General features: G+C 36.8%; 1 protein-coding gene across 11 annotated transcripts in view; it reads right to left on the bottom strand.

The window, feature by feature from the left end:
* Window positions 1-23,820, bottom strand: part of LTBP1 (latent transforming growth factor beta binding protein 1) — a 189,319-nt gene that overhangs the window by 109,354 nt on the left and 56,145 nt on the right. For all 11 annotated transcript variants that reach the window (XM_085576881.1, XM_085576884.1, XM_085576883.1 and 8 more), the window contains one exon: window positions 13,178-13,345. In XM_085576881.1, coding sequence (XP_085433007.1) covers window positions 13,178-13,345 — 168 coding nt within the window. The remainder of the gene's footprint in view (window positions 1-13,177; window positions 13,346-23,820) is intronic.

Genomic DNA, 23,820 nt, shown 5'->3' on the forward strand with positions numbered 1-23,820 from the left:
ACCACCCTTTGCTTTTTCTACTTGCATGCTATCAACAACTCATGCGTAAGCACTATTCAATCACACCAATAGGCTTGCCAAGGAAAACTTTGAACTGCTTATGTAGATTACAGTATTTCCACTGGATGCATCACAAAGACCAGATTAATTTTGTCTCTGAGTATTGCGGTTATCCAGTATTACTACATGCCCCCAGCTGTTTGGGCATCTTTCATCCACCCTGTTACTAAGTACACAGAAAGCACAGGGACTCCTACACAGACCTACTAAGTACAAATTGTCACACTGCCATATGCAACATTCTTATAATACAGTGCTCTGGAACACCACAAGCTTTAGGTAAAAGTTGAAATCCAGAGGTGCCACATATGGATCTGCACAATTGTTCTAAACTTATTTCCACTTTCTAATTGCAACAACACTTACAATTAACTCAAAAAAGGCACAGAAGTGTGAACTACAGTAGTGATGCTATCTCTCTGGTTTAGACTCTTCAATACCTTTTTTCTTGACTTGTGGTACCTCAACTTTTTAACTAATTGATCTGAAACTCTCTTCAGATTTCTGGTTGTAATTCAGAGGTGTTATGTAAAGAAGTTGCAAGTTAAAAATTAACTATTTCATTACTTTAGTAGCATTCAGATAATCTTGATATCACAAACTTGTGCTTGGGGATGCAAAGGGAGAAAAGAAAATCTTTAAGTGGCCTTAGAAGTACAATACATATGCATTCACCTCTGAATTTATCCTAATGTTTGTATTTTGACTTTTAATATAAACATTCCATTGCAACAAGAAAAGGCAATTTTAAAAAGTAGATCTGATAGCAAGAGCTCCAGCACCACATGTAAGAATGATTTTTTCTGCTCCAAAAGCACCAAAACACCTCTGTATTTGTCAGTGGTGTTACACCACTGAAAACAGTGAAGTGATGCTCAGCTCCTGTGACTGGCCGAGTTATATGAACATGATACTGAAAGCACTTGAGATGTTTCTTCCGGAAAGAGGTAAAATCTGCAACAATGCAGGGAGAAAATTTAAACAGGAACCTAGCTCAAACCTAATGGTATGTTTAAAAAACACGCAGCTACTAAAATGGGTTCTCAGCTATTGTAAATTAATATGATTACTGACTCCATTAAACTTACCTTATATTTTTCAACTAATATTACCAAGAGACCTTTAAAAAAAGTAATGCCCCCCCCACTTGGGAATGGAATCATAAATACTGCTATTTAACCAGGTAAGTAAACCAAATTACTGCCAAAATAAGCAAGCTTGTGGTGCTATTCCAGTCTGCATCACACATGTTTTTTGGAGCGAATGGAGGCTACACTGTCAACTATGGAACATCCTGATACTGAAATTTGGGGAGCTAATTCAGATCATAAAGGACAAGGCTGCAATATGTTATAGAGAAATATATTTTTTCGAGTGAGCATCATGATCAGCAGGAAATCCAGAATGAACATGCACTAGATAATTTCAATATACTACTCATCTGTCTTCCTAAGTTTTAAACTCACTACTTTAAAATGGCTCAGGAAGAAAAGTTGGATGTTGATAACTTGAAGACGTGTTCACAAAGTCAACCAAGAGACATCCAATATGTCTCCAGGTATTTAATTCATCATTGTGGGTCCCAATGGGATGGAAGTCTCATTGGCACTGTATCAGATCTTTCCAAACTCATGTAATGAGCCACCTATCCTCAGCCATGTCAAATGCAACATAGGTGTAGGTGTTGTGTAGGTGCCTGATATGATCACCATCTGACCAACAGCTGCCAATAAAACTCTTATTGTTACAGTCTAGAAAATACGGAATGGATGAAAAACAGTCTTAGAATATTCAAATACTAGCAGAAAAATTAAATGCATGCTGTAGCATGGAAAATGGCCTAAAGCTGTGCTTACTCAATATTGAAAGGGTATAGCAAAAATTATGGTAGTTGCAAATGATTGACAGGAAGATTCTTACTAACAGGCATGATGCTTAGTCAATTCTTGCTAACTCTGCTTCTAATATTCCCAGTATCTGAGATGATTCAGAAACTATTTTGGGAGGCAAGAAGACACTGCTAAGGAGTCATCTGAGTCACTCCTACACTGATCATAAATAGGTGGGAAATTTCCTGACGTTACTAGACATCACCCTGAGTGATATACTGAGTATATCACAGCAGTTAGGTTTATACTCAGTATACTTAGAAAAACAAAAATCCCACAAGTTGCTGTTTATCAGGAATTAAAGTCTTGCAAATGGCCAGGGTCAGACCTTTGATAATGACGCTAACATATACAAAAAAGCTACTCAAGACATTTATTTGGATTTCTATTGTATTGATATTTATTTTCCTCAGAAATAAAATAACCAGGAAAAGCTGGCTTTAGAAGGGTAACAAGTTGGCACCCTTGCTTAAAACAAGTGTGCTGTAGTATAAAAACTTTATAGGTATTAATTTAAGCAGTCCTGAATAACTTCCTAGTTGCCATCGTCAAAGTAGGAATATTGACATCAAGGTGCAGTGTCTGATGAAAAGTACCCTTCCTATGTTCTCAGGGGTTTTAAGACTTACCCTTATGTAAAGTGTTCAATGTGCCTGAGTAATACTAGCATGTATTAGTTAATGTTGTTGAAACATACCCATTTTCAATAGACCAAGAATTCAAGAGAAGGACAGGTAAAAATGAACAGCAAGCATCTTTATTGCTACAGGAGCCTTCCAGACTGTATTCTTCCCTTCAGTTGCCAGCTGAACAGCCCTACCCCCCTTTAAGGACAACAGGATTAATTTGACTATAATGACACTAGGTTGTCATTGCTCACACACTGTTACAATCTGAAGACATCAGTGAACTGATTCTCTGCTCTGACACCTATTGTGGCTATTTCCAAAAAAACAGACTGGACTGTAACATGGAGTAACAGCCAGTAGCATAAGGCAGAGAAAAGAGTTCCTCCTAGACATCTAACTACTTGATTACCATCAGACAAAATAGCAACATGTTCTGAGAAACACTGGCCGTGCTTCTGTTCTGCAAAGGCTCTGAAGACCACAGAAGTAGCAAAGCTGACACTGGCCAGGGACATCAGCATCCTTAAAATTTCTGGCAACTGAATAATGGATATTTAAGCTGATGTTCTGGCTTCAGCTGGGGTAGAGCTAATTTTCCCCACAGTGGCTGGTATGGGGCTTTGTTTTGGGTTTGTGCTGACCATAGTGTTGATAATGTAGAGATGTTGTTATTGCTGAGCAGAGCCATGGCCTTTTTTTTGTGCATTTCTACACTGGCAAAGAGGCTGGGGATACACAGGAAGCAGAGAAGACACAGCCAGGACTGGTGACCACAAATGACCAAAGGGATATTTTGGACCATATAATATCATACTCAGTGTAAAAAGCTGGAGGGAACAAGGAGGAAGGGAGGGACATACTGTTACATGTGGTGAGGCCCTGCTCTGTTGGGAGTGGCTGAACACCTGCCCACCCATGGGAAGCAGTGGATTAATTCCTAGTTTTACATTGCTTGCATGCATGGCTTTCTGCTTTCTCTCTTAAAGTTCTTTATCTCAACTCAAGAGTTTTCCAGCTTTTACCCTCCCAATTCTCTTCCCAGTCCCACTGATGAGGAAGTGAGTGGCTGTGTGGTAATTGGTTGCTGGCCAGGGTTAAATCACAACAGCTGAGATTCATTCCCATTTAACCTTTTGTGTGTTCTTGAGCTACACAAGTTAGGAGTGCTGTTATCTGAGGTTTTCTGGTCTGACAGTGAAGACAGGCTGGCCCAGCAGACCCATAAGGACATCAACAAGCCAACTTGACATACAGGTGCATCTCATCACCCACTCACAACTAGGCTCTTGACTGAGCTATCTCAGTATGGTTTGGTGAGCCAGATGAACCCCCAAACTTAGATCGAAATGGTCTATAAACACTGATCTACTGCATCCCACCATACCACAAGACAAATAACAATAACAAAATTATGTTTAAAATATAAAAAGAAAAGCCACAGAAACCATAGTAATTAGAAAAATTTCCAAACATCAGGAGACTGATTACTGTAGCATTACCACAGTGCTCATTTTGGTGTAAAAACATCTACAAGAAGAATAAAATAAGAACAGACTCTTAAAAGTGGATATTCATTAGCATAAAAATAGCAGCTCATAATCCAGGCATTCATGGAAGAGTTAAAAAACATGAAAAACATAGGCTATGCTTTTCTGGCACTGGCTACATCACAAGAAATTGGAAAGTTTTCTAGGGAGTTGACCTTGCCGCAGTGACACAATGTGAGAATAGGATGGATATTGTTCAGAGTTTGAGTAATAAATTAGGTCATCAGAGACCAGTAAAAAGCTAGAGACTCAAATCCTGGAGTTCTGAGAGGAAAGGAGAAAAGTCACTGGTAGTGAATAGGAAGGATAAAAGTTACTCTGCAAAGAATGTACAGTTGGAAATTCACTTGAAAAAACCCACAACTTTATCACCCATTGTAGTTCTTACAACCATAATAGATGTATAAATTGTTGCACAAGCTGTGTAAACCTAAAGCACAGTCAATGCCTGGTCTGTCCAGTTCCAAGCAACTTAACCATGCAACAAATTCCCCTGAGCTGTGTACAGCCTCATTGAGAAGCTTCACACCACAATGTTGTTCCCAGCCCTGTGTGCTGCAATGCATACAAGTATGAAAAATCCCTTTTCTCCCTTGTCACAAAAGGCTTTCTGTGTAACTCTGGTTAGACAGAAGATGTTCTAGCACCTACATTTATAGCATCTAACATAACAGACTCAATTTAATATACTCAATAAATAAGATAGATTAATGTACACGTTAATTGCATAAAAGTAGTACTACAGCTTATGTTATGAAGCTGGTCTCCCCTATTTACCTATACCAGCAGCTTCCAAAGCAGGGTGCACTCATCCCACACAGTGTGCCAGAAAATGCACTGAGATGCAGGAAAGAACTATGTTTTGCACTGTTAATAAATAAAATGAATTCTCAGAAGAGTTCACTTAGTTTTTTTCTCATCCATTTTTACTTTCTATTTTGTCTATAGTTTATAATGACAAATAGATGATATATACAGTAGTAGGTATATATAATTTATAAATATATACATATTGGAAAGAGTGTTCAAAATATTTTACTGATAGGAATGTGCAATCATTTGCCCTATACATGCTATGGATGGAGGTAGTCCTTCTCAGGGAGAAGTCAAAGAACTCATTTCTAAATGATGAGATGAACAGCTGCTAAAAGTTCTCCTAAACTTGAAATACCTGAGTAATATCAAATACAAAAAATTGATTTAATAGCTCATCTTAGCATCTTTAAATTAAACTGAAAATACAACCAAAATGAGAAATCAACAAATTATTTGGATGAATAAAATATAGATGAGAAATACTCTGTTTGGGTTCTTAAAACTCAATCCACTTCCTGTGCAATCAGAAAATATCTTTTTTTCTTTCTATTCATTGACTATCATTTCTCAAGACTTAGCAAGAGATGAGTGGGCAAAAAAAAAAAAAAAGAGTTTAAAACTCCCATAGATTTCAACTTGATTCACATTCACATAACCCTGGTTGAAAATTCATGGTCCACCCTCTTAACAGGTTTTTATGGATATATAGAAAACTCACTGAATTTAAGTGTGTACATAATGAAGATAAAGTTCATGTTCCAAAAGAAAAATCCAGGAATCCCAGTGCATCTACAAAATAGGACTCTCAATTACAGTGATACTCAAATCTAAGAGCTAATTACAAGTGGAATGGATAGATGAACTCTATACAGACTACTCAGGCACAGAGATGAGACCTATCCGAAGCAGAATAAAAAACCAGAACAAGCAGCAGAAAGTCTGAATGGAGAAAGACTGTGATCAACAGAGCAGTGATAGTTGCTTGCTTCCTTCTGACTGTGCTAAGCACAGAAGGACACACTAAACACAAACCCATTTGCTAAGAAACCTATTAATGGTAAACGCCATATTTTAACATGTAGAGAAAATTTTCAGACTCTTTCTTCTGTACTTGCATAATTTAGAGACAATTTCTTTTCTAAGCCAAGGTTGGCATATACTTGATCTTCAGTGAGGTATGTGCAAAGACATTTAGTTTAGCAATAGCACAGTTATAGCTGTACAAAGTAGTGTGTCTAATGAATATGCAGCAATGTAATCATTCACACAAATGCACTCTTAGTTCTCTTTTTATAGTACTTCAAGTCAGATTTACATAAACTAATTTCTATAAATTAAAACCATATACAGTAAAATAAAACATTATGCATTTTAACTCAGTGTTCTGTTTTGCTTTAACTTTGAGGGAAACATACTCCACGTGTTTTTGAATGGCTGCAGGTGTGGATTTTGTACCATTTCCATTTGTGATTTTTCCTACGACTGCACATCCAAAACTGTGCTCTCTGTAATAGATGTTTTGGGGAGTACTCTGAGAGCAGATGGACTTTTGTTTCATGGTGATGGTCTGAAATCTTTAAGGTAAGCATGGAAGCTTCAGAAACAAGTTGCTAACAGACTTGTATGAGTTCAACCTCATTAAAATCATCTAACTGAACAATCGCTTTTCTATCAATTAGCTTCTGGCCTCCACTGGAATCTGAGGTAAAGATGTCTATTTTGAATAATTATTTTAAGATTATGAAGAAAGAGCTCACAGTTGCTGTAAGTTCCATGCAGAAACCAGAACTACTTCATGATGACAAGTTCAGATAAATAAATACATGGGGGAATGAAAACATTCTTTTTGAACAGATGTGGATATCAAAACCAACAAAATCGTTAAAATACGATTTTTCTCAGTAACTTTAGCACTGGAAGCCCATAATTGAAAATGCATTAAAACCCTGAGCTTTGCTCAGCCTATAGAATGATACACTTATATTACAGAATAGAATTGTAGTGCACCAGTATTTCAGATTAGAAAAGCCTATACTATACTACCTGGACTGTAAATAAATTAATTAATTCTGCTGTCAGCTCAGATTTATTTCCAGAACAAAGGGAGACTGGAAAAATTGTCTTTTTAATTCATGGTCATAATTGGTTCCTCCCAAATAATTTTGCATTGGCTTTTCAGGCTAGGAAATGCCTTTTAACTACTATCTTCTATAAGGCATGGGGTAACTTATAATAATAATCTCACCATTGTCATTATTTTAGCTAGTCAGTTCACTGTTTGAGGAAAAACACTTGGCTGTCATTCTGCTACAGCTATTACAATCTTGCTGCAAGAATATTTCTAGCATAGTCATCATTTGTACAGATTAAATTTCAAATTACTAGATAAAGCTGTGGATAAATCCTAATGTCCTTTTCGTATTTTTTTTTCCTGAGACACATATACTGGCAGACTCATAAGCTTCTTTGACTACTGTTGAAGAAAGTTTAAAAAGTTATTCTTTTAGCCAAGTTGTCCGAGAATTCTGAAGTTTTTATGTGTATATTAAAGGAAATAATATTTCATCTGGCAGCAAAAAAAGCATAAACCAACTAAGCCTGACAAGGCACAAATTATAATTACTGCAAGAACAGAAGAAACAAAGCTTTTACCAAATAAGGCTACAAGGTAGCTACCAGAAACAGTAAGAGGACAAAAGTGATAATGCTAAAGGAATACTAAAGTTCTTGCACCACAACTTCTTCATATTTGCAAGTTCAAGTACAAAATTCAAGATATTTCAAAGCAACACTTCACTCTTACCCACAGAGAATATTTACTAAAAAACCGCATGAATTATCATGTGCTCTTCTTGAGCTATGTAGTTTTTCCAGAAATAAGCTTTTCTTCAATTAAGTTGCCTGATGGAACACAAAGTTGAAAATAAAAGCATTTAAAAAAAATTAAAATAAAATCACTTCTCACTTATGTTGCCAAAAGAAATTTTTAAACTATTGCATGACATGTGTTAACAATTATTTTAATTCCTCCACATGTTTATCTGCTATGTCTCAGATGAAGCCACAGGAATAGTGTTTTGCTGGGGCAGAGTTACATAGGACAGACACGATGAGTTACCTACACAGACTGACACCATTCACCAAATAGCAAACACCATTTCAAAACAGAGAATAAAGTATCTCTTCTAACATGTTACCTTTTTAGCAACTCTTACTAAACCCAGTAAAACAAAAGAGTAAAATGTGATGGGTAAAAAACTGAAGCTGCCAGAAGAGACTGTGTCCATAAATTCCAACAAATCTGCACAAACACTTCAAGATGTTAGTATTTTGTATGCATTTTCATGTCATCAAATTAGTTTTCCAATACTGTTTAAAATATGCCTTTTCACCAAAAGGATACTAGAAAATCCTCCTCCCATATCAGTCTTACAGTTCCTCTTCAGTGTAGTAGGACATATGCAGTATGTATCATAAGGAGCAATGAATAAACAACTTTAGTACCAATGGTAGCAAGAAAGTCCAAGAGAAGTGATTTGGGTTATCTGTCATATCTAAACTACAGAGAAAGGCAGGTGGGTGCCTTGCTAACAGGCTGCCTTGCTTGCAGGTAATTGCCATTTTTAACCAACACTACTCTTCGATAATGCCTGAAGTGCTTGAAGAAAAAGCAATGCTACTCCTACAACACTTACAGTAATTCGTGATCACATAAGTCTGAAAAAAATTCAGGAATTCTGTCAACATTCTGTAAAATAACTGCTTTAAATTTTCACAATTCTAAATTATTATGCTTACTAAACTCTTTCCTAGATTGGAAAGTCTGTTAGAATAACAATTACATAGTGGGTCTTCTTACTAAATTTCCTTTGAATAACCTATTGTTTTAAAATATATTGGTCAAAATTTCTTTCACTGCTTTCAACAGAAGAGCAAATAAAATTTGAGCAAAATGCTTCTGCTGCTTCTTGGAAGTTTCAGTCTATACATAATTGGAAACTTCTGGACAATCTCCATTATCTAAAAACATTTACACAGAGTCAACACAGTAAAGTTTGAAAATTTTTTGTTAGAAAATTACAATAGGAAAAGCACCAAAATTCAAGAGGTAACATAATTTGAGCATTATATTAATAAGAGTACAGAATATCCAGGCTACTGTGATCTATGCTGAAAGTTCAGAATTTATGATTAAATATGAAGGACCAGACACATTTTTATTTAAGACACCATGTTCACCTGGAGAAGGCTTCAAGGTGACCTCACAGCAACCTTCCAGCATCTAAAGGAGGTCTTAAAGAGAGCTGGAGAGGGACTTTTTACATGATCATGGACAGGACAAGAGGGAGTGGCTTTAGATTGAAAGAGGGTAGATTTAGATTAGACAGGGGAAGAAATTCTTTACTGTGAGGGTGGTGAGGCCCTGGCACAGGTTGCCCAGAGAAGCTGTGGATGCCCCATCCCTGGAAATGCCTTAGGCCAGGTTGGATAGGGCTTTGGGCAACCTGGTCTAGTGGAAGGAGTCCCTGCCCATGGCTGGTCCCTTCCAACCCAAACCCTTCTATAATTCTATGATTCTGTTTCCAGATAATGCCAAGTGCTCAGACACAAATTTTTTATAGAAAGATATGCACTTCCACTGCCAAGCATGCAACTTTGACTTCTCATTTATAACAGTTAGAATTTACCGCTTTAAATGAGATGCAGGGCTGCAAATGAACAGTGAATATGAACCTAAGTATTAAATGACTGCTTCCTTTATTAAGTTCTGTCATTCCTGTTCAATGAATGAAGCACAGATCCTGGGGGAAGAATCTAAAATGAAATAAATATATACAACAGTGGTGGAGCAAAAAAAAGCATGAAAATATTAATTTGGGCATTTACTAATTCCTTATTGCTTTATTTTACAGTTACAAATTAGTCATTGCCCTCCCACTCCTTACAGGAAGAGAATTCATTTCAAAATTGGAACGTGGAATAATTTTGAGTAGAAACAGGACACCTCACTGAGTAACTTCAACACTCAGAGAAACAGAAAACTCATGTGCTATTCTATTCCCATCCTTTCCTATGCACACATATTGACCCTGTTTTACAAGCCTCAGTAGATGTATCAGGACTGAAATACAATATAAACTGTTGCTGTTCGGACCCACAATAAACTGCACATGCATCAATCCAAGAAGATACTTCTATTCAGCAGAAGTTTCCACTCAGATTAAATGCTTTCATTCTCCAAGCCAATGAAATATTGGAGGTTGGTTAGTTTAGTTGCAACATATCCCATTCACAAAATGAAACTGCAAAAAACCCCCAAGTTTCACTGAAGCAGCCTGGCAATCAAAGAGGCCATTCCTTTTAAATACCAAGTTTTCATCACCTTAAATTGCAGTGCTAGGAGCTATTCTTCACCACAGCCAAAAATCTCAGTTACCTGAGAAAGGCAGCATTCCCCCTAGTCCTTCCCTTGTTGTGGGCTTTTGTTTTTAATGGCTTATCCATATTGTATAAAATTTTTAGGAAACGGGATTTGTTCCTTGCCTGGGCTTGCTGCTACCAAACTTCAGCTGAGTTGACAAACTGCACACATTTTAAGAATTTGAAATAATCCATGACAAAGCTTGAGTAGCTGTAGTACAGGTATTGCAACTTATTCTCTCTGACAATGCAGTGCTTACAAAGTTCAGCACAAAGTTGAAAAGAAACAAAAAAAATTACTCTGGCTCATTATTAGAAATAATTTATTATTAAGAACAAGGCAAACTGATATCTAACTAATCTGTCATCTGAGAACCTGAATTCAGTCTCATGTACTAGAATGTTGCTCCTACTAAAGAAATGCATTTTAAACTTTTCCAAATAGGGCATGTGACTGTTTTTTCTAGTTTTAGGAAGAACAAATATATTTTTAAACCCATACTGAAAAAGTGCTGTTCACTGCTTTAAATATGTATTTCCTGACATGACATTCTGTTTCATGGGTGCATTTTAAATACCAAGTCATCTAAATAAGAATTTGCACACATTTTGGCTTAACAGTAAGTAAGGAAGTTTAGAACAGGGACTTCAAAGCAAAATTATGAATTTTAAATAAGTTAAACATAATTCAGCTGTTAAAAATATGAAGTTAATGATCTTAGAAGACACAAATTACTTCTACTTTATGTATCACGAGATACCAGGACTTTGCTAGTGAGAGGCAATACTTAGAGAACAGATATGAAAAATTATTTCAGTAGTATGTATTTAAAACTCTGATTCAAAAGCTCCTGAAAACTGTGATTGGTGAAACAATTCAATCTACAGTTATAGGATTCCTCTTCTCTAGTTATTAAGACGTTCATGCAGCATTTCTATATTTATTTGGAGATCCTCTAAGCGCTAGTTCAGACCTTCCTATTCTTCTGTGAAAATGACAATACCTAGAGCTGCCCTAAATTCTTATCATCTTTTAAATGTAATAGGGAAGATACCTAACAGCCAAGCTAAAAATCCTTATCCAAGTGTAGCAACTTGCTTTTATACATTTTTCAGCAGAAGACTCCCTTATCTTTCCATTGGGGACTACAGTAGGCTGCTTTTGTTGAAAGCTTCTAGCAGCCCGTTGTACCCAGTGCGCCAGAGCTGCGTGGCCTGAGGCCAGGAAGGAAGGTGTGGAACACGTCTCCACAGGTCAATTTCCACTCTCCAAGTTTTCAAGTATTTGAGAGAAGGTCATGTTACAGCACAGATTTACACAGCAGACAAGTTACATGACTGCCTGTTCTCAGCATTTCATAATTTCGATAGAAAAATTAGGTCAAATGAAAGGGGGAAGAATAACCCTATCCTTTCATGCTAGTCAGAAAATTAAACAGAAAACTTATTTAGCTAGGGTTCTTGCCAAAACCTTGGTAAAAATCTGCATTGGCAGTAAACACAAATTAAAATTATAAGGTTTACCATTCTTCATCAAAATACTTTTTTTTGGTACCTCCAAACTACCACAAACAAACCCCAAAATTTGCTCTATTCTTGTTTTAAAACACTGATTTTACTATTAGTCCAAAACACATAGATTTTTACAAACATGCATACTATGAAGGAATGAGTTTGTAATTTCAAGGGTTTTTTCCCACAGCCTGACAGTTTAGTAGGAGTGTTAAAAGAGGGAACTGCTCTTTGTATCATCTGTCCAGAAGAAAAGAATAATAGTTTCAAATGGTTTTCCCCCCACCCTCAGAGCATGAAATACACTGCACTTGAAAAACAGCAATATTGGCCAGCCTCAGCACTGCCTGAACTCTATGTTTATTCTAGAGAGAGACTAAAATTACAGTGTTCATATTTGGCATTCTTTGACTAGAAATTCACTTTTTTTTTTTCCAGAAAACAACACTGATATTTTCAGGGTAACTACAAAATTACTTTCCAAGAGCAGCTCAGGGTATCATAATGTGAAATGACAAATTTGAAGTGTTTAGGTATGTACCCATATATCTGTATATCTTAACTTACAAGGTAAATAATTGCACACAAATACCTATTTAATATACAGTTAAAATATGCTAATCATTATCCTAGGTAGATTTCAGGATTTATTTCAACAGAGTCAAAGAGTTGTAGGGTTTAGTCTGGCATACTGTTGATATTCGTACTGAGCAAGTAGAAAGAATAAACGAAGAAATTACTGTCTTCAATAACTTTAATTAGGCTTAACATTATTTCAGTTTCTAAAAATAGCAAATATGAAATCCGACTTATTTTCAGCAGTAAGAAAAGTTTTAAGCTGCTGCATATTTAAGAAGGGTTGTAGTTTTAGGGAGCTGCTGAACAAATTTTTGAAGACAGAGTCACTATTAGCTGTTCACTAGGTTTTACGTGCATTTGATACATATTAAACATGTAAAAAAGAGGAAACAGAACTTTTTGTGTAATCTGTCATTTTCCCTATTTACTAACACAAACTCTGAGGAAGGAATTTTACCAAAGCTTCAGCTTAGCATGTTGCATCCCTGCATGTTAAAATTCAGATGAAAAATATGGGAGCTTTTTTCCTCTGACACAAAAGGAACTTTTGGGAACATTTCCGAAGGACACCAGAAAGCTTGTCTAGCATACAATGGTTTCTACTCAGCAGAGCCCTCCAAACAAAGAGGAACAGATGCACAACTGGTATTAATAAGAAAACATCTCCTCCCTCTGTTAGTCAAGAGAGGACAGCTAAGGACAAATACAGTTTCAGGGTACTCACCTACTCGGAAGTTAGTGGCTGTCAGAGTGTCAGCAGCATGGCCGTTTTCACTGATCAGGGTGGTTGTATTTCCCTTCTCACAGTTGTTCTGACAGTTGCCTTTGGTACAAGTCACTTTACAGATGCTGGGTGTAAAGACCACCTTGATGCGACCAGTGTGATTTCCCACTGTCAGCAGAGGCAAAGAGAAACAGAAAAATAAACAGATCACTTTGATATCCATTGATTTCCTTCAAAAAGTTTTTTGGGGAAAAAAAAAGGCACGGGGAGGGGGGAAGGTGACAGGTCTACAGGAGGAGGGCAGTCTGCAGTGCTCTCTCTCATAGATCTCCAGTGGTGTCTCTGAAACAGGAGTAGGAAGCTTAGCAAACAGAACTCTGGGATCCGCTCCAAAACCACATTTAAAGTCAAGTCACTGGAGTGGGATTAGTAATCACAATGCTGCACTTTATTCACAGGCAGACAAAGAGCAATACCAAGGGCATGACAGCTTAAATAGCCAACCCTAACAGGCAGATGTAATGTAAAGAGCTGGCTGTGCACCTAGAGGTGAATAAACTCTTGTGTACTCCTACATACTTTCACTGTTTCTGCACTTATTAAGTCACTATTTGTAGCTCAACCCCTGGAAATGTTTTAGGCATGCGGCATGTCTGAAAACATCTGTCTCAAATCTCCTGGCACCCCAGCCTGAAGTGGTCAAACCTTGTGACGCAGCTTCCTGGACCCATTTTTTCTTCACAGTTTTTTCACACTATTTTTCCACAAGAATTTACATATTATAGACTGAGCTCCACTGTCAGCCTTTGTTTTAGTAATAAATAGCTCAGAAAAAAGAGTGAGAATTACCAGTGCTTTAAAATACTGAGATCAAAGATAAAAAATGGCTAGTTTCGCTTTTTTTATATACTTCCCTGTAGTCATTTAAAAAAAAAATGAATGTAATAAAGACTGCATAAGCACTAATTTGTTACTAAGCTAGTTATAAGAATTTCTTGTTACAGAATTATATGCAAAACCAGATTTATTTGATTCTATACCTAACAGCTGAAGACAAAACCTCTATTAAAACTACTTTTTAGGAAAAATGGGGAAAAGAACAGATTCCATTTGCAATTATTTTAAAAGAAAACATTTTGTCCTCTGCATATAACTAATAAATCCAGCAAATTCTTCAAAATATATCATAGCATCTTTGTGGAAACTATTAATAAGTACTTTCATATCAAACCTAAGAATGCCAAGAAACAATGCACAGAAAGAGAAGAATCTCTTCTTCCGGATGTCATAGAAATAAAAAAGTTGCTGGATAGTTGCCTAGCCTAGTTCATTAAATACCTCCCAGACAAACACTTTTTTGAAAATATCAAGAAAATCTTACAAATCTTCCAATTTTGAAAGAATATAGAGCCTCCTTATTTCTGGCTCTTCATAAACAAAGACATTTAAGCAATTGTGCCAATTGTTTTGTCTACAGTAAAGGCATTCCTCTATTTGAACACCAGCTGTACTACAGATGCTCCCACCTTATTATCCATAAACAATTCTTAGAAAAGAAAAAGCCTTGACAGATACAAGAATAAAATATTTTTATCAAAGCCGAATATTACGATTTAAAAGACATCTTGGATTTTAGGATGCCATACATTTCTTACAAAAATGAATACACCTTAAACAGATATAAGGGATCTATGAACTGCTGAGGGTAGAATTTTTAAGGTTTTTTAAAGCATAGCTTCACAAGCAATATTGCCATCTTTGTATTTTACTTGTATAGTTTTATATATATATTTTCCTAGAAAAGAGTCCATTTTATAACTTATATTTTCAGATGTTTTAGCAATACTTTTCTTTTAGGATGTGATCTAATTGAAAAAACAGGAGTAGTTGAGTCAGAAAAGTTGGTCCTGCCTACACTGTAGAAACCAGTATTGGGGGACCCAAACAAGCTTTCTGGCTTAACTAAATAGAACCAAACAAATAATTTGACTTTGTCAGTGTTGGAAGGGCAGAAAATGCAGAGCTCAATACGAGATGGAGCTTACAGTGCAAACACTGAAACTGAATGGTCACATGGTTTGTGTTGCTATGGCATGGGGAAGGAATATGGGAGAAAAGTGGAAGCTAAGCGGGTCTGATTCTTCTACCTGATCCCCAGAGATGTTTTGTACAAACAAGTACACCTTCTACCAAGAAATATTCTGTACAACGTGTCCACAAAGAACAGAAGGTTTGACCACAGTCCCACTACCTGGCACAACCATAGTTGAGTTATAAGAAACTGCCATTTTCTATCTACCCCCAGGAGATGAGAATTCGACATGAAATTGTGCAGGGACAGACGAACAGGTTTGTCATCCTCACCCTCCCAGAGGGACACCTTTCAATATGTCTTGACCCCTCAGCTCTGCTGAGTGTTGACTTGGGACACAAAGCTCATGAAGACAATAGTGTTGTTAGTGCTAAATGCACCTACTCTGCAGTTAATGCATTTGGCACCAGCAATCTAGAAGAACCATCCACATGTGTTACATTCAATAAAATGTGCTATTTGTGAACACAAGCAGTTCTTTTGAATGTGACCAAACTAAAAGCACAATAGACTGTCTGTACACCCAGGGTTAGGCCCAGAGTTATGTTTTTGAAATAGTAAAGATGAAACTAAACCATCATTTAATTCTCCTTCACAGTATTCTGTATGATGATGTTGAGTGCTGAGCTATATACTTGGGCATGGTGCTCACAACAAAAAAAAATTTAAAATAATTTTTACCAGAAAATCCTGTAGCACAATTATTTTAGTAAAAGAGATGCCTTTTTATGAGAGTCAACAGAAATGGTAACATTTGCTTTTCAATGCTTTTGGATGAGAAAATACTAGTATCTAAGTTTGGGATTAACAGTACTTTCAAAAACACAGATTAATATCTAGAGATCTAAAGAGTAAAACAATGTTTAAGTGGAGTTTTTCAGGAAGAAGTCTTAAAAACGACATGATGAAAGCCCTAGCCTCTACAAATATTAAAATCATTATTCAGCAAAGTTTTTAATAGAATATCTCGAGTTAGAAGGTACTTACACAGAGTACAGCTTCTGATTCTGCACAGGACACCCCAAGAGTCACATCATGTGCCTGAGAGCATTGTCCAAACGCTTCTTGAGCTCTGTCAGGCTGGTGCTGTAACCACTTCTCTGGGGAGCCTGTTCCAGTGCCCAACCAGCTGCTAGGAGAAGAACCTTTTCCTAATACCCAGCCAAAACTTTGCGTGACACAACTTCAGGCCATGCCCTTGGGTGCTGTCACTGTCACCACAGAGCAGAGATCAGCGCCTGCCCCACCCCTTCCCCCCATGAGGAAGCTGTAGCTGCAGTGAGGTCTCCCTTCAGTCTCTCCAGGCTGAGCAGACCAAATGGCCTCAGCTGCTCCTCACACGGCTTCTCCTCAAGGCCCTTCCTGTTTTCATGGTCCTTCTTTGGACACTGTCCAATTGCTTTATGGGCTTCTTATAGTGTGGCACCCAAAACTGTGTTGAAGAGCAGTGACCCTAAAATGTTGCCCTATGGACACCCATTAGTCACCAGCCTGATGTAACCCCATTTACTACAACCTTTTGTGCTTAACCTGTCAGCTGGTTGGTAAACCATCACATAATGTGTTTATCTAGCTGTCTGCTAGTTATTTTTGCTATAAAGCAAATTCTCAGCTATTCCTGTTTTGATAGTTGCAAAGAGACAGAAAAAAGACACCTTCATATTCTTTAGACATGGGAAGATTTTCTTCGTCTAAGATTTATGAAAACTATAAAAACACTTAGTTTGCTCTTTTGACTAACTCGTATTAAAGGACAGTATATTTTTAAGCATACGGAGTATTTTCTTCAAACTCCAGAACCTCTACTGATGATGCCACTGTGACATAGGCATGACAAAATCTGCAGCTTAGATTACCTCAAATCCATTTTTGGAAAAAATTGATAGTGCTGCAACAACACACCTGGAATAATTTTTTTTAATACATATATAGACAGATGTAAATCAAACTCATCTAGACCAATTTTAAACATGTGCAAATGAAACACCTCACTGTGCTCCTAAGTATAACAGCAAACTGAAAAAATACAAATATGAGACCAGATAAACAAAAAAGCCTAATAAAAAAACAAAAGTAGAAGATGCAAACACCAAATAAATAGCAAAAATACTGAAGAAAACAGCCAAACTAAAGACAGACTGTTGTTTCAGTAAAGACAAGACAATCAAGATGACTAACAGTGGATAAAACTGCATCCCTCAGCCAGACACCACAGTCATAATGAGATTCAGCCAACAGCGCCATCATCCTGCCTCCTAGTCCAGGCTCTCTTGTACTTAAGAGCCCTGTGATACATTTGTCAAAAGAGATCACTGGAAGAATGTAGCCATAATTTCCAAAATCTGTAAAACTATTGAGCCAGATTAAAAAAAAAAAAAAGAAAAATGTCTTGGTAAAGTGATGAGATTTTAGTTGAAAGTTGGCATGACATGCATGTGATTTGTTTCCATCTCTGTAAGTCACTATGATATCATGAACACAGCAAACTCCTGCTGTGATAAATTTATGATTTAGCAACAACTGCAGGAGAACTGGAAAATGCAAGCAAAAGGATTTCTTAATAGAAGCCTTTCTGCCCCCACTATCCATTATGCCATTTTTTTTACCTTTGCATTAGCAAAAAAGGTGAAGTAGTTATGACAGGGCAGGTATTAGATTTTATGTTCAAGTGGCCACAATAGCTTACACAGCCATGCCTGGAAAGAACTGTATAAGGGGAAGGATTCCTCCTCAACCTCCTGAGTTGTTGTGTAATGCAACTCAGACTTGTTTCTTCTGAGAAAAAATTCTATAAACACTTATTTTCCTTGGGTTTATGGCTGCTCTCACAGCTCCAACAATCTGACAGTATTCAATAGCTGCAGTGGAGCTCAGATGATTTGTGGTATGTCCCTGTTTTGCAGGAAGGCAACAGGCTAGCAACAATAGTGAAAACAGGACTGGTATTCAGTTAAATAGATAGCTACATAGCTCAAGGGGCAAAGAGAATAAAATATTTTAATGTGTCAAAAACATTGATGTTATTTTCATGATTGTTTTGTGCTTCACAGTGATCTAACCAAAAGGATTCACAATTAAAAAAAAAATTCACAAGCAGTAGCTTCTACCAGCTGCGTACACTGGTACACAGAGTAGCTTATGGACACATCTCCCATACTCCTTGTACACACATTTCTAAAACTATTTTAAGAAGCCAGTTTGGGTGGGGGTTGTTGTTCTCTTTTATTTTGTTTGTTTGATTTTGTTTTTGTTTTTGTTCTTCTTGTTTTTTGTTTTTTTTTTTTTTTTTTAATGCCTTCACTTATGACAAACATCCTGAGGTAAATATCCTAAGGAAACAGAACTAGCAGAACTATAGGCATTCCATCAGTACCTCCAATAATGATATACACAACTCTCTTTTCATTACATTCTACCTCTGCATTGTTCCCAGTATGTTTTCATATGTTTATCTACACAGTGTGTTATCAGACCTGAAGAATCTATTTTAAACTTACATTCTCTTCACAATGAGAATAGATTATTTCAGGCTATTTCACATTTTCAAATTATAACCATGATGCCTGAGGAGATCATTTAAATCTCCTAAAATCAAACCAAATTAGCTTTTAAACAGCTAACAGATTCAACATTTTAACTTCTTAGATGACCAACACTGTCTTTTTTCTTAGATAAATGCTGACACAAAAAAATCCCCCCAAAAAACCACCAAAACCAAACAACCAAAAAAAAACCAAAAAAACCCACAAAAAAACCAACAAAAAAACCCAACAAAAAAAAAAAAAAAGAAAAAAAAGAAAAAAAAAACACAACAAAAGAAGCAGAAGGAAATTACTTATTTCCTAAAAAAGGTGTATCCCGGTTATTTCACCAATCCACCTGGTTTAGTCCTTACACTAGATATGCTTGTTCAGCTAAAAGGAAAGAGGACATTGTATAAAAACCAGCCACACAAGTAAGACAATTAAGCTCTTAGAACTATTGTCAAATGACCTTTTTACACTTTTGACTATATATGAGGAAGTTCTGTCTTGTCACCTCTTAGTCATCAATTAAAAATAAAATTAAAAAACCCAATCAACAATAAAACCTAGTTTGCAAAGATCAGAACAAGCTGAACTTAGCTGTCATACAACTTAGAAATAGTATCATCTAGAAGATTTATAATGTTAGGAACTAAAAAAGGAAAAAAAAAAAAAACACAGAAAAAAAAAAATAAAGACACAGTAGATTGACATATAGGCCAGAGACAGATTTTCCCTAAATTTTTGATTACACATTGAGCAAAAAACAGGCTTTAAAAGGCACAGAAAGGGCTGAAAGAGATTCTGAGAAATCACTTGATCTCCCCATCTTCATTTTCCCAGGATAAAACAGCAACATTAAACAAAACATTTGTCCAGATTGTCCTCAAACCCCTTCTATTATGCAGATTCCACAGCCTCTCCTAAGAACTTATTCCAGCACTTCAGCCTCTCTTATTGTAAAGGTATTCCTAATAAGTAACCCACATTTCCACTGTAGCAACTCAAGCAAACTATTGTCCTGCTTTATCTACAGCAAGCTTTAACAAAACTTTATTCATCTGTGGATCATTTTCTAACATACTTGAAGACCACTGCCATCAATCTCCCTCAGTCTCATTTTGACCAGACCAAAACCATCTAAACAGCCAGTCTAGCAGCCTGTATTTTGCAGATTTACATCTTTTTTGTTTTGCTTTTGATACCAGTCACTTGGTCCTAATTTTTCTTCACAAACCCTGTCCAAAACCACATTATACTGCAGCTGAGGTCTGAGCAGTGGTGTAGAGAGCAGCAGAATTACTTAACACAGCTTTACTTAAAATGCCTCTATGATTTTAATTTATTTTTGTCTCCCAATAATGCACTGATACTTCACATCCAGAACCAATTTGCAGGATAGGCCAAAGGGGCACACATCTCACAAATCCCTCTCCGATCTGTTGATACAGATATCATCCCAGTAAAACAAATATAGAACACCCCTGCACAACCTTACCAGGACTGAGCTCAACCCTTACTCTGCTCTGCGCACAGGAGTAAAATCTGCATTCAAACCTCACTCATCTAAAAATCATGTAGAATATAAGTCTTAATCATTCTGTAACAGTCACAAGCACAAACAAGTCTGAAAACTACATGGATTAAATAAAGGTAAGGCACAGCTGTTGAGTAATTTCATTTTTGGCTTCAATACGCAATGTCTACCTTTGCTCTTTCCAGAAATGTGGTTACTGTTCCCTAAGTCATCTCACAGCCAGTTCTCTTTTCACAAGCATTGGGAGAAATCAGACATGACAATGAAATTAAAAATAAGATGATCCAGATTTATTTCATCCAAGATCCAATGCCTTCTCTAATGCTTACATGTACACCCCCAGTTCAGCATGAGGTGAGGTGTATGTGTGCACATCCACCCAGTCGAACACTGTGAGCAAGATGACAGCATGGCAAACTGTACTTGATTTAACATGTCTAGACAGCTATAGGAACACATTATTGAAATGTAATTAGTTTAGCACTCCTACTTTTTGTTGTTTCTGTACTTCATATTTTTGCTTCATTTGTATGATGTTAAATATATTTCATTAGTTGTTACAGCTTAACCTTTGATTTCATCACTTTCCAAGTACTCAGTTCCACTGTCTTGATGCAAACTAAAAAGGCTTCCAAAAAAGCAAAACACGACCCAACTACTTAATATGACAGTAACTGAAGAGGGATATGCACTGATATTTTTGTTGCCATTCTTATTGCCACTATTGCTATTACACACACTTCTCAAGACACCTATTTCTGACTAGCCATGTCTTTACATCTTCACATCACTTCCTCCTCCTGTCTTGCTCAGAAGCTCCTACCACAATCTTCTCCCTGCAGTCAGAATTGAGCTCTCAGACTTCCCGCTTCTATTTCACTCTTGTTTCTCTACCCTCTTTTTAAGCTCTGCTTGCTTCTTCAGCATGCTTAACAAACAGGAAAAGAAACAATTTCAAATGAAAATGTGATGCTTCCAGGAAGCATTAGATAGGAAGCTTCCAGGAAGGAAGAAGGTAACTGAAAAGAAAATAGGGAAAGTGTTTTTCCCTTCCTGATTATCAAAGGGATACAATCTCTTCCTTGCTCTCTGTCAAGGAATAGAACAGAGAATACCACTATCTTCCTCATCACCACCTCCCACCACCCTCCAAAACATTTACAATTTTTTAGTAGTCTATTCTAGGAGAGGCAAAGAATCCACTCGTCAATTATCTCAATCACAGTTTAAAATAGAGATGAGTGTGAACAATGTACTGTTTGAAGTCATTTACAGCAACACTTATTTCATTCAAGTAGGTTTCCTCTATTAATTTTGACAAATCCCAAAAAGCTCTCTACTATCTGCAACACAGGTTTTTTGTGTTTTCTATGGACGGCGTCACTTAAAAGTACCAAAGGAGCATATGCAGGCACAAGTGCTGAGATCGTTTAGAAAGACCTAACTGTGTTTACATGCCACAAGCCCTGTGCAGATAAATTTTCTCACTGACACAGCCTTTTAGAGCAGGAGAGGAATTCACAGAAATTACATTCAATTTTGTCCTGTAGAAACCTATAATGTACAAATCACACACAGATTTGAAATCTGAGGTCTCTGCCAACAGGTTTATGAATCACCTTTTTTCTTCCTTGTCTTTTTGACCACTACAAGGATTCTTTATATACAATCCTCAGGCAATGAACATCCTATCTTAAACTACAGCCATTCTCCCTGGTAATGAGATACATAACTATCATTTCCCTTCACATAGTTGAGAGTGATCAGAAAAAGGTACCAATCCAAATAGAGCATGCAGTGTGGTTTGATGTAATGGCTTCAACTCATTTCAATAAACTTATTGGGCAATAATTATTTTAATCTGTATTGCATTTATTTTGTTTAAATAAATTATATTTAAACTAGGTCCACAAATGGTTACGATGATAAAAAGCTAAATTTTAGCCTTGAGTTACACCATTTATCAGTCCTAGGTCTCTTTTCCAAGGGATGAGAGAAATTGATTGCATGGAGCAAGCAGAACGTTGAACAGGAGGAGTGTGCCCAACCCATTCAGAAGTAAATGCTGATGACCTAAGACTGTTTAGTTCAAATCCTTAGTTCAAGACTGCTTAGTTTAAGGCTCAAACACTTTTCTTTGAAGAACTATGTGACTTCACTTCAGCTGGATTCCAGATACCACTATGCTATATAGCAGTCTTAGGGAGCTTAATCCTGTGGGAGAGTTCAGCTGAGTGTACTTCTAAGGATAGGCAGGCAGTCAAGGGCTTCAGCTGCAATTTCAAATATTAATTACACAAAATATGAGCATCAAGATGGCCTAACTTTCCCAGAGTGAAGTACTTGTCCTGAAAAAAAACTTCAAGTTCTTCAAGCATCTCATGCTCAAGTTCACATCAGTGCTTCAGGTTTGAGGCTGCATACTACTCCAGCTGTAAGCACAGCATTCAGGTGAACAAGGCTTTTTAAGCTTCTATTCAAATTATCCAGCTTCTTAGGTATGTAAGCATACCTAGAGCCAAAAGGCTTTCACTTGAGCGATATGCCAAAAGCCACATTTAGACACAGACCTGTATCTGAGGCACATAGCTAGGGTTAGGGTTACAATCCTCATCTCGGCTGTAATAAAGCAGCAGTAACTTTACAGCCCACCGCAAGCAATTTTCCACTGATGAAAGCTGCTGCAATGCACAGTCTGCTAATGAAGTCAACATCTTTACACACAAACTTACAACCATATGGGAGCTTTAATATTATCAGCTAAATACTATGCCACTGTCCACTTTATCAACAGGACTCTTTCATGAGGTGATCTGAATTCGGTCTTATACACTAAGAATGAGGCTCACTGCAACCTTAAATTCAGTACTCATCTGAAATTATGCCTTTTCCCCAGTGTTATTATTTAGGCTTCTTTCACAATAATAGTACAAATATTAGAAAACAGTATTACAAATCTTAAGCTGGAAGAGCATTTCTCAAGAAAATACATAACTTATCAAGAAAATAAGTTCTGGAGAGAGTTTCCCCCTCCCAACATACACAACTCCTTCAAATGAAAAAAGTCTAAATTGCAAGAGCTCATAATTTCCAGGAGGAATAGGGAATAAAAATTAAATTAATATTATCTTACTAAAGTATATCCACATGACATCTCATTTCCTGAAGGGAAACAACAAAAAAGCACTAGGGAAGTCAACAAACTGTAAACAGTGACAAAGGACAGGACATAAAGAAATTAAGTTATAAATGAGTACAGCCACCTCTGCATGCTGAATCATCATTTAAAAATCTTCTCTCTCAGCAGTATATGAAGCCAAGATCTTTTTTTCCCCCCTAATTTTCAGAAGAGGGAAAAAATGACAACAGACATAAGGATGTCACTGATTCTGAAATCTCAGCTTCACAGGGTATGAACCTTCTTACAGTAATTTTTTTTGTCTACATTTGTTCATTCTTTCTAGCATAGGCAATGGCACTGACAGAAGAG

The sequence above is a fragment of the Lonchura striata genome, chromosome 3, assembly GCF_050655825.1.
Source record: "Lonchura striata isolate lonStrDom1 chromosome 3, ASM5065582v1, whole genome shotgun sequence".
In the NCBI taxonomy this organism is placed as follows: Eukaryota; Metazoa; Chordata; class Aves; order Passeriformes; family Estrildidae; genus Lonchura; species Lonchura striata.